General features: G+C 41.2%; 1 protein-coding gene across 1 annotated transcript; it reads left to right on the top strand.

Moving 5' to 3' along the window:
* The first annotated feature begins 5,091 nt into the window (after positions 1 to 5,091).
* On the top strand, positions 5,092 to 12,144 carry LOC133395237 (glucagon receptor-like). The gene is made up of 12 exons (XM_061663997.1): positions 5,092 to 5,188; positions 5,306 to 5,416; positions 5,886 to 6,007; positions 7,783 to 7,889; positions 8,089 to 8,245; positions 8,493 to 8,652; positions 9,873 to 9,933; positions 10,598 to 10,667; positions 10,745 to 10,836; positions 10,974 to 11,112; positions 11,190 to 11,231; positions 12,073 to 12,144. Exons 1-12 carry the CDS (start codon positions 5,092 to 5,094, stop codon positions 12,142 to 12,144), a joined length of 1,230 nt encoding a protein of 409 aa, XP_061519981.1.
* Positions 12,145 to 12,486: the final 342 nt, after the last annotated feature.

A 12,486-nucleotide genomic window follows, 5' to 3' on the forward strand; every position in this document is an offset into this window, starting at 1 on the left:
ACAAGTTTAGACAGACAGTAGAATGTATGTCATTTCTCCTTCGTCCAAAAGGGACACTGGGGGCACCGCATGTATTATTACTTCCTCTATTTTCTCCACGCTGTTTACCGACAAACGGGCGCATCGACACTCGATGTGACACAGCCTTTTTTTAAAAACCTGCTGAAATGTGTACGGCAGAGAGCGTTTTCGTTAAGTGACTAAGCCACACATTTTCCACCCCAGAAAAGAGCTGCAAATCGTTGGTATAAATGTTCCCACTCCACAGGTTATTTTCTTGTGTTTATCTCAAGGGGCACGGTAGGTGTGTTCAAATAGTCACCTGTTGTTTCACTGTTGCGACCTTTTCGAGTCGCTCGACTGTCGCTGTATCCGGCAAGCGTTATATCAGGATACGACAGGAGACGCTTGTTCAAATTGTTTATTTGCAAGCACAGCCCAAAACAGAGTGAAAAATCTAATCTAGCATGAAGACATATGTGCACTAACAGCCTCTGAGAGGTTGTGCTCACTGCTCCCTGTCGTCAATCCCGGCACGCCTGGCAATAAAATTGTTATTGAAGGACGAGAGATCGGTCAGCAGGGCCGACCGATCTCTTGGCGTCATCATGGCTGTGAGTTTAGCAGCATACTTTGATTCGGAACCGATCTCGTGGCTAATCCTTGGAAATGGATTCAACACTGCAAAAAAAAAAAAAAAAAAAAAGAGGCAGTGATACACTGCTTGTTCATGCTATTGGTAAATATAATCCCGCACAACTCAGTTGAAAAAGAAAAATTGAAATCTTTTTGGAAGGGCAAGTAAAAACTGTACTGTGAAAGGCATGCAAATGCAAGGACAAACAAAACCTTGGAGTCGAACATGTACTGAAGCACCCCCCCACCCCCCCTCCTCCCTAAAATTGGTCTTGGACCGCCACTGTCTACCACTACTACTATCTTTCTGAAAGTCCTAAAATAATATATATATATATATATATATATATATATATGAATCCAGTTGACGTTTGTATTTGTGTGACGCAAATCACGTCGCGAGCGGAGGTGAGGACACCTCGGGACCGGAGCACGCGAAGGAAGGGAGGAAGCTCGCCTCTTCCCACGGCGGACGTTAGATACAGAAAGAAAATGTCATTAGCGAGCTCTGCATGCAGCTTCCTTGTGACAGGCAACAGCACAACGCGCCATTTACCTGTAAGTCTGCTCTTTATTTTTGCTCAACATTTTTTGTTTTTTTAATTTTTCCAATTTTTGTATTATTATTATTATTATTTTTATTTATTTTATTTTTTTTACACTGAAAAACTGTTTCGGTCGAAGGATGAAGAAGAATGTTGAATTGAATTGCATTAGTTGGACAGTTAGGTGTTTTATCCATCCACAAGGGAATGCACCGTTCCATTAGTCTCCACAATGAAATGATCATAACATATCAGAATAATACAAATAGATCTTAGAAAGGTGAACAAATATTCAACATATCATCTATAGAAGTCTTTAAAAAAAATACAGAATTGAAATAAATCACCACTCCACAATTCAGGTGCAGAAGGAGAAAGAATTGTTCAAATTAATGGGTATAGGTATGAAATAAGTAACCGAATAAATCCGTGTTTCAAGCAAGAGCTGCATGAATTCAATTTGGAGTAACAGTATGCTGCCTAGATTTTTTACAGGTAAGGTTGCCCGAAAGAAATGGGCATTTAAAGTGGATTACCTTGACTAGGTGTCATGAAATCATACAGAACAACTACTATAAAACAGCTATGGTGAGCTTTGAAAAAAAAAATAGATACTAGCAAAGATGGATAAAAGCATTTTTTTTTTTTTTTAACTGTCAAATTTCTCTATTATTATTTACAATCTGTCTTATTTGCTTTGACTGTTCAATGAATATTCTAAAATGTAGATATTAACCAAATGAGTACCTACTTCTTACAGCAAACAGCACGCGTGTGTGCCCATTAACGGGGGCAATTTGAAGAGACTACATACATGTTTGGATTTCAATAACCACTTCATACAACAAAGAGCTCGTACGAAACTATGTTTGATGTTTTTTTTTTTTTTCTTGTGTGTGTGTGACAGCGACCTCTTGAAAAGCAATTTTTGCCCTCTGTGCGTTCCACATTTATTGAGGACTGACATTTCAGGGCAGAGTAGCCCCCTTGCATCCTTTCCTTTTTGATGCCAACACTCACTCGATGCCCACGAGAGACGATCGTGACGGCCCGCCAACCTCTGCCTATGACGGAAGATCATATCAAGTCCCATGACGAAAGCAAAAAGCAGACAGAATACTCATCTTGTAAAGAAGTCTGATGAACGCAAGGACAAAGCGCAAAATGCTTTTAGTGTTGTACTTACCGCTGATATGCGGACTTGAGTGTCCACAGAGGCGCATACATCGTGTTGTTTATTTTTTGTTTTGTTTTGTTTTTTGGAGACAAAGACAACGCGGATGTCATGAAGAAACTGTTAGCTCGACCTTAGGGCCTTCTGCTTCCGGGACCAAACCACAGTCCTGCTCCGTCAGTAGACCTTATTCCTAGGAATACCTCGCATACAGGTGGTTAAATAATTACAAATGTTGCCGGTGATGTTTCCATAAATTGCGGCACACTAAAAGAGAGAGAGAAAAAAAAGAAGCAAACATTTTTGGGTTTGGCTTCTTTTAGCTTCTGGTCGTGTATTTACAGCAGTGGCTTAACAAGTGACAAGGTGCCTTGGGTTGAAAAACAAAACCTCTTATTGTTTCTTGCGCATTTGCTTTCAAAGGATCTTGACAAAACGGGAATGTCTCCGAGGGACATGAGGCAGATCTAATTTATAAATGCAACACAGTGTTGACGATAATGTCTCAAGATACAGTATATAGTCTATAGGTATGCCAGCGAATGCTTTATGAGAGTGCGTTTGCGTTCGAGAGGTTCCGGAATTATTTTTACGTTATTCGCGAGCTCAAAATTGGTTCGACTTGCCGTCTTCTCCGAAGTTAGGCCGATTTATTAAGTCGACGTCATTATTTTTCCATTTGCAGCTCAAACTACGGTGCCATTCTTCAAAATTGCAAGGATGCCGTATCATGTTTATGAGGAACATTTTGCTAGTCTAATAGCATAATTGCCAGAGTCATTTTTATCTGACTGTCTCAATTATCAATAAAACATACCAATTGGCGCTTTCTTAAGATTGAGCATTTTAGAGCTTTTCCATTTCTTAAATGATTTCTCTTGCACTGTACATTTTCAGCTGACTTTTCATTTTCTGTACATTGGTTTTAAATGTCTTTTTGCTGTTTTTCACTGGAAAACACATTGAGGTACCTTTTTTTCTTGATGTCGGTGTAGATTCTCAGTCAACCAGGTCATGGCTATCCACGAAGATAGAAATGAGGCAAATGGGCGCTTGTGTGTTGATATATACACACTATCACAAATGGTGCAGCAACACATGTAGACAGACCACATATCAATACTCACTGGCATGTTTTCTTTATCCTTTGCAAAAAAACAAAAAAACAAAAGAAAAACCGACTAATATTACTGCAGCTTGCTGGGTCACTTACGGTAGTAGTTATGTGGACTGCTGGCACTTGAAGTCTCTTGAAAACTGTGATGCGTCTTTGGATCTAAATGCTGCAAATGTGTGCTTTGTCCTTCAGGGTGCAGCGGCGAAGAACACATCAATCAGAACAAGGGACATCATGGCCACGATATGGCTGCTGCTTGTCAAACTACCCATGGTTAGTTGGTCCCCCCCGTTTGCGCGGAACCGATTCGTTGACGAGTTGACTTGCCAGCTTTACTACTCCGCACGAAAGCTCGAAGTTGACTAACTGCTGATCATATTTTTGGCAACTCGTCTTCCAATCAGCCAATTAGCAGAGGATTTTCAACTGGAATAAAACCCCATCTGTGCCATTCATCTTTGCAACATGAAAGTCACTCCATCGCCCAGCTCCTTAATGATCTTATTAAGCAGGTCTGAATTTATTTTTGAAACTAATTCCGTGTTGAAATGCAAATGACGACCGGCTTCCTCGCACTTTGCCCCACTTCGCATCTTTTCAACGGACACTTGACACACTCCGACTGTATCTGTAACGTAATTGTGACCGATCGTAACGACAGAAGGATTTCACCTCGGACAAATTACGTCACTTTTGCCGTTCGTATGTCTGGAGTTTCTCAGTGCAGATATTTACAATTCAGTCGTACAACATCCGCTAGTGAATTACAACTATCTGCAACTGAATTGTAGACATCTGTCACTCCCTGTTTGAGATACCTTCATCATCAGCGGCATTTTGACTATTCATCATTTCAGTTACAGATACCTATAACGTCATTCCACCTCATGAAAACATCACTTTATCTGACTTTTCAATACAATGTCTTGAATTGAGTTCAATTAAAGATATCTTGAACTGGAATGGTGACGAGTCAGAATCCAATCGTAGATCTCTGCAGCTGAATTGTAGATATCTGTAATAACAAACCCATACACATGAACGGCAAAAGTGACATCGCTTTTTTGTCTGAGGCCAAACAACGATGCAGTGATCCGAAATGACAACCGCGGATGCGGATATCTGACATGTTCTTTCTGACTCGGCATCTGACATCCCAGGTCAGACCCGCTTGTTACCTGCTTGTTACAGTATTTGGAAAATAGCATAGCTTTAACAGGCAAGCATCAGAAATGTAATGGCTTGGGGTATTTCAACATCTAAAGAATGCCATTAGTGTTTTCATAGCATACTTTTTAGAGCTGTTACAGTTTGGCCTGCATCCTCCCTTTTCGAAAAAGAGATCCGTGCCAAGATATTCTTACTCATACATGCAGTTGTCAAGTGCTCTGAAAGCCACTTTGAACACGTAGGCTTGTGTAGTTAAGTAGGATATGCATGATATGCATGAGTCTTTATTGTGTTTTACTTCTCTAAAAGTGGCTCGCCAACTTATGCCGATCCCAGAGTGACAACAGTTGAGACCCACCGGTCTATACCAAGGTTTTAAATATTACGTGAAAAATGAATATACTTTTTCTGTTGTGGGGGCGGGGGGGGGGGTAAAATCACAGATTGGCATGGCCAGCGGGAAAGTGCTAGAGGAAACCTATCACAAGTGGCTGCAGTATAAGGACGACTGTTTCAAGATGATTGAAAACGAGCCACCGCCTCAAGGTATGGAGACGTTTGGCTTATCTCGTAATGAAAGATCACGCGTACGGAGCCGGTGAAATGTCACTTCGAAGGGAACGCAAGTGAACCTTTTTCTTTCTTATTGTGTGGCCTTCCCAGATGGCTTGTTTTGCAACAGGACGTTTGATAGATACGCCTGCTGGCCAGATACTCCCGCTGGTTCTCTCGTCAACATCTCCTGTCCTTTCTACCTGCCCTGGTATGATCACGGTATGAAATCGGAAATATTGTTTGTGCCTATGGTAAGCAAAACAATGGATGACTCATTTGTACTTCTCTATTCATTATTTGTTGACACAATTGAGACAAATTGGCAAACAATTTTTTTTTTTACCAGTTTGATACAGTAACATTTGAACAGTTAATAGTTTTACAGAGGTAATATTATTACAGTGTGCATCCACCCCCCCCCCACGCCACAGTGCCCTGAGCGTTCGCCTATTTCACCTAATGGCCGAGTTGGCCCTGCAGAACACGGTGAGCAATTATCTGAGACGTAGACTGTTAAACGAGGCAGCCAATGAAAGGGATACTAATCATTTTCTTTCTCAGGAATCATATTTGCTGGAAGAAAGACGACTTAAATAGCATTATTTCTAGGGTCAGACGAGGCACACTTGGACGTCATTACAGGTTGAAAGTAATGTTTTGTTTTTTTCTTCCTCTTCTTTTCATCCAGTGTCACACGGCGTGGTGCAGCGGCAGTGCGGCACCGACGGCCTCTGGGAGCGTGACGATGACGGCCACGTGTGGAGGGATAAGTCCCAGTGTGAAGAGGACAAAGAGGTCACATCTCAGGAGGTATGACACCCTCATCAGGGGGTGTCTTGAGATACAAGTTTAAGCCGTTCCGTGACCACACTTGTTTCTCAAAACAGTTATATGTCAAAATTCAAGTAATCCTTTCCAGACTCCTGGGGAAAAAAAACAAAACACACCAAAATACATTGTTTTTACTTACTTTTACTGTCTTATTGGTGAGGACAAATAACATAAATGCTGGACCTTATGCTGGATATCAAGGATATTGAAGAAATGCAAACGTCATGTCAAGGCAGTTGAGTATAGAATATGAAATAGAAAGGCATTATTGTTATTTTACGGGCAGATGCAATGAAATTGGAGTGCCTGCTGCTCCTATAATGTCAGAGCTGCAGTTAGTGGCAGGGGGGGGGGGGGTGGGGGGGGTGGAACTACAGTATTTATGGCAAATTGAGTACGTACAGGAGCATGAAAAGCCAACAAAGGCTGAAGTCCTGTCATTGCCCCAGTAAGTCATATACTAGAGTGTGCGTATACGACATACCGCTCCAGTAGCTCTCACTCAACGAAATTCAATACAGCGTGATTATTTTCATTATTGTAGCGTCAAAACGTCAGGCGGAAGAAATAGCATCGCTGCGGCCGTTTAGGGAACGTTTTGCTGTGAGTCATCAGTCTTTCTTTTACGGTTGCAAACGGGTAAAAACATTCCGGTTAGTTTCTGGTCAGTTTTTGTTAAATTTCCATGGGACGTTAAGTTGGGGTGTTTTGGAAAGCTATCATATTCAAGCACGAGTTTCAATATTTTTCTTGGCATCCATGTCCATGTCCATGTCATCAGAATTATTTGTAAGTAGATCAAAATTAGATTTATTGTTAATAATACAATTTAAAAATAAATGGTAAACACAGATGTGCATTTTTTTTTTTTATTGTATTTATTTCATTAAATAATTGGTGAATTAATTGTATTGTAAGTCATTTAGGTGAGAAGAACGTGGCCCCTGCTGAAGGGACAATTACAATTTTGTTTCTTGGTGTATTGTTTTGCATGCTAGGGGTGCCGTAAGGTGGAGAACGGCAAGGACAATTCTAAGAGCCCGTGACTGAGTGACAGTCACATATCATTTGCAGCACTGAAGTAGTGACCTGGGGTCTCAAATCCCGAGCGGACCACCTGAGGTTACGCTGCAATTGTGTAGTTGACGCGGGAGACGGGGTGGGGGGGGGGGGGGGGGGGGGGGGGGGCTACATGTCACACCGCCTCCACTTCTGAAATGACGGCTACGCTCTGGCTAAAACTCTGAGAGTTTTATGGCTATAAAGCGCCTTTGTTGTCCTCATAATAATGAAACTCTCAGGTCTTATTATACTGTCAGTGGCCAAACATTTGCAAACATACCAGTGCAATGATAAGTCTCTTAAAATACGTTTCCTTAATTTCATACATCAAAATATAGATTTCCTAAAAATGAAATTGCTGTCCATCCTGTCATTATGGGGCAAGTGCCCCTCAAAGATACCCTCAGTTGTTTTCAGTGACACCAATACCAGCATTTGTCTTTCTTCAATGGCGACCGAAAAAAATGGATATAGTTACACAATAAATATTTAGATTTATGGCTCTCATCATATTATGCATACAGTTGGATATTGTCAAGGTCAACATGTCCAACCCTGTTATCGGGAAACACTGTATCCACTGGTTTAAAAAGAAATTCACGATATAGCACGTAATTTCTCCTGTATACTGATGATATTGACCCATAAAGATGTCTCGTGATTGGTGTGGATTTTGCGTGCATGTCTTGCAGATGTGGATCCAAAAAATGATGTTGAGCTTCAGGACGTTGTACACCGTGGGCTATTCCCTGTCGCTCTTCTCTCTTGTTACTGCTCTTGTCATTCTGCTGAGCTTTAGGTAAACCATCAAAGACATTTTCATCGTACATCTTCCTTTGTCTTGTTGCATATCTAATCAAAAACTAATACTTAAAAGCCTCAACAGCAGAGTGTCATAGTCGTTACCCATTTACAGGCCCAAAATGTTAAAACAAAAAAAAGAATCATTTAAAAATGATAGGCTTTGTGAAATAATATTCAAATGTTTTCTTGGAAAGGAAACTGCATTGCACACGGAACTACATCCACGCCAATCTCTTCCTGTCCTTCATCCTGCGAGCCGCATCTGTCATTGTTAAGGACGCCATGCTGGAACGCCATTGGGGACGTGAAATTATGAAAACGACGGACGTGAGCAATATGCTCAGCCATCAGGTGCGTCTCGCTTCTCGACATTGGTCGCCTCGTCATAAAAACTAAGACTTACGTATGTTCAAACGTGAACCCTTTTCACTTCTGACAGCAATGAAAATGCCCAAATTTGTAAAAAAAAATTTAATCGATTACGATTTAATATGTAGTGCATAAATTGATACCTAACATTCTGGGCCCGGTTGAAAATGAAGAGTGTGCATGAGTTTAGACTGGCTGTTCTGTAATATGTGGCTTTCTGTTTCATCAGGCTGCTATTGGCTGCAGGATGGCACAGCTTCTGATGCAGTACTGTGTGCTCGCCAACCACTACTGGTTCTTTGGAGAGGCCATTTATTTGTACTCTGTGCTAATATCCTCAGTGTTCATCGACAGTAACAAATACTTGTCATACATCTGTTTAGGCTGGGGTAAGCCGGTGCCATTGCCCTTTTTTCTAGAGCCTGATTACTTTGACTATACTCAGTCAGACTGCGCGATGAAATTAACTTCCATTGTGAATCAAGGAGGGGGCAAAAAAAATAAATATATATCGACCGCATTCATCAGTTAGTCCACTTATTTCGTGTTTCGGTGGTGGATCCGTGCGTTTGGTAAGTGGGTCTTCCACAGTGGGGGCGTACTCAATTTAAGCCACCTCTCAAAACCACCCCCGATGACGTCCCAATTGTAGAAACCATCTGCTAGGCAAAACCCTCTGAAGCAGTTCTGAATCAATATTTACCTAATGACAGAAAATACATAAATAAATAAATCATACTCACCAGAGATTCTTGTTATTAAATGTGTTATAATGTTGTTACAGATGTGTTTTGCTAGTCAAAGTTGGCTGTAACAACGTTTGCGCTGACCAACCAGAGGACAGCAAAATGCTGACATCATCAAAGGCTAGCGCTCGGGCCTTGTGAGGACAATTTTGAAAACTGGTTAAAGAAACAGTCACATTGCAAATACTGTACGGCAGGGGTGTCAAGCTAATTTTTGTCGTGGGCCCCATTGTAGTTACGGTCTCCCTCAGCGGGCCGTTATGACTGCGAAACCATAAAAACGCTTAATCACCTCATCATATTATTAGATGTACACAACAAATTGATGAGTAACTAGTAACTAGATTAATAACTAGATCATATTTGCCCAACTATTGTTCATGTTACTATAAAAGGTGTTTGATTGCAAACAAAAAAAAAACTTTCAATATCTCAAGGTTATTATTTACTAAATGACAATTGAAAGTTTTGTTACAGATTTTAGTAAGTATCATGGAAGTGGACGGACGTGATATGCGTTCGCGGGCCACATAAAATGATGTGGCGGGCCAGATCTGACCCCCGGGCCTTGAGTTTGACACCTGTGCTGTATCGTAGGCTGGCACTTCAGATTTTGAATGCCCTGTGCAGATTAGATTGACACGGCAACACGTTGAGGCTGAAATTCTATTGGATAAGAAAATTGGACTGGAAGCAGTGCAGCCAAGACAAACCCGATGAAATGAATAGACTCGACTTTTGGGGATTATTGAATCCAATTTCATGGCACAAATATTAGAATTTAGTTTGTAAATGTAGGCGAGCGCTTCTGATCGTCTTGACTGCCGGGCTCACGTTTCAAAAGCATGTTGTTTTTGTTTTAGGAGCCCCACTTCTCTTTGTCATTCCCTGGGTCGTGATGAAGATACTGAAAGAAAACAAAGAGTAAGTGTGTCCACTATGCCAAAGTGCAACAGAGCTTGACAGTAGAGCGGATAATCGTTCAAATAGACACAAGCATGACATTTGGTACATATACTCTTCAATTCCCACTCTTTTCAAAAATTTCGCTAGCCACGCAAAGTTCTGACATGACTACCCCCAAATAATTTTTTTCCCCCTTTTTAACTTGTGACCTAGAGATTGTGGAGACGTTTGTCATCAATGTTATGACAGATCCAGTGTTATGCACAGGCTGCAGCTCAAGAACTATAATGACTAAATACAGGATTTTGGTCCCAAAATGTCTGCAATAGCCATATTTATATTCAACTTGACTACATTTCAAAGTTATGGCTCATAACCCTATTTTTGCTCTCCAGAGTCTAAGAGGATGCTATGCCGGATGCTGTATCTCAAGAACTGTAATAGATACAGACACCAAAAGGCACCAAAATATCTGCAATACCCGACTTTATATTGAATTTTAGTACATTTGTGGGTCTTTAAAATCAATGCATTTCAAGTTATAGAGAAGAAAAAAAAAAAAAAACTTTTCGGCAACGACCATTTTGGAATTTTGAATTTTGGATTTTTTCTTACACGTATCTGCTCCCCTAACCGTAATCCCCGTGAGGCTGGGTGGTAATAATAGCCTCCTTATTCTCAGATGTTGGGCTGTCAATGAGAACATGAACTACTGGTGGATCATTCGTTCCCCAATTCTTCTCGCTTCGCTTGTAAGTATGATATTTGGTTATTTTTGGACCCCCTCGTGTCACGCAAAAGTTCATGTTTTTTTGCGCACCAACTGCAGATCAACTTTCTGATTTTCGTGAAGATTCTGAAGGTCATTCTATCCAAACTGCGAGCCAACAACCAGAGTGACTACTCTGGTTACAAACGTCGGCAAGTTATCACACATTCAATTTTCATTTCTTTTCTTTTTTTTTTTTTCGAAGAAGAAGATGTCAAAATGAATAGAATGTTGCGGCCGCTCTGAACTGTGGCGCTGTTTGATTTTTTATTATTTTTTTTGCAATTAGGCTCGCCAAGGCGACGCTGACACTCATTCCCTTGTTTGGCATCCACGAAGTCATCTTCATCTTTGTAACGGATGAGCAAACCACAGGGGTTCTGCGCTACTGTAAAGTTTTTTTCACACTTTTTCTCAACTCATTTCAGGTAGGGTGAATAAGATCACCATGGCTGCGTTTATATACTTATATACTCAAAATAGTGACAAAAAGTCATCTTTGCAGGGTTTCCTGGTGGCGGTTCTCTACTGCTATGCAAACAAAGAGGTTGGTCGTTTCATCAATGGTCATTTCTTTTCTTTTTTCTGTTCACATGTAGAGAGCCATGCATACTAGTAGCATTATATGAAATGAGACCTAAATATTGGTGCTGTCAGGCGGAATCCTTGCAGCTCCAAAATGACTACTTTTCAGGAAATTGAAAAAAAAAAAGGCATCCTGTTTGGTATTATACCTTGTATTGCTATCATATGCCATTGCACACCAACGTCAGCACCACCCCAAAATCATGTTCAATTGCTAATCTAATTTAATACGCTAAAAAAACATCCCCATCTCGGGTGTTTTCTTCTGCACCGCTTCCTTTATTACCTAAATGAATATCCAGACTTTCAATCTTGAGGAGACATAATGCCGCACAGCTCCTGCAGAGTGAGGGGAACAGGCAGACTTTTATCCCGCTTCTCATAAAGTTCAAATGTTTTGGCGAATTAATAGATTCATTCTCCGGCTATTTTCAACACATTAAGTTGGGTAGGAATACGTTCGTAAAGACATTACTTTTGCTGAGACTGTGTATCCGATTTTCTTTCAGTCATGCCTTTTCTTGAGAAGTACCCGTTTTTTAGTGCTTTATTTGACAGAACCTATTTCATCAACAGGGTACCTGAAATACCCAAATACAACATGATTAAAAACGTTGATAACTACCGAGTACGTACGACAAATTTGATTGACATATCTCATCAATTGCTTTTATAATACATTGTTTACAGACTTTGTTGACACCCGGTGCAATATTGTCCTGTATGTCCCTTGTATTCCTTAATACAGAATTGTATGAATTGACATAACCGGCAGCAATAATACTTTTGACTTTTGTCTATAGGTGAGGATGGAGTTGAAGAGGAAAATGCGTAGCTGGAGGACAAAAGCACAGATGCTATGTTGTGGACAGTGACTAGCCGGTGTTGACACTTGCATGGACACTTTTTCTATTGCCACAGCGCCAGAGCACAAAAGGTCCACAGACCGCGCAATGAGGGCAATGGCCGACGCCTGGCCCGCTCCCAACAGTTCTCAGCTTTTTCGACGTTAGTTTCAGGGCACTTCCCTGCGCCACGAGGCCGTGCCGCTGACCTTTTTCCCGCAGCGACGACGGGCGACGCCACCCTGCAGCGTGCAGATGGCGATGACGCGGCGGCGGCATCGTCGGCAGCCGTGCAGGTGTCGTTCCGAATTCACCTTCAAGACGCAGTGGAGTTCCTTCCACATGTTGCTGATATAGCGTCAGACTGATGAC

Source organism: Phycodurus eques, chromosome 19, assembly GCF_024500275.1.
Source record: "Phycodurus eques isolate BA_2022a chromosome 19, UOR_Pequ_1.1, whole genome shotgun sequence".
NCBI lineage: Eukaryota > Metazoa > Chordata > Actinopteri > Syngnathiformes > Syngnathidae > Phycodurus > Phycodurus eques.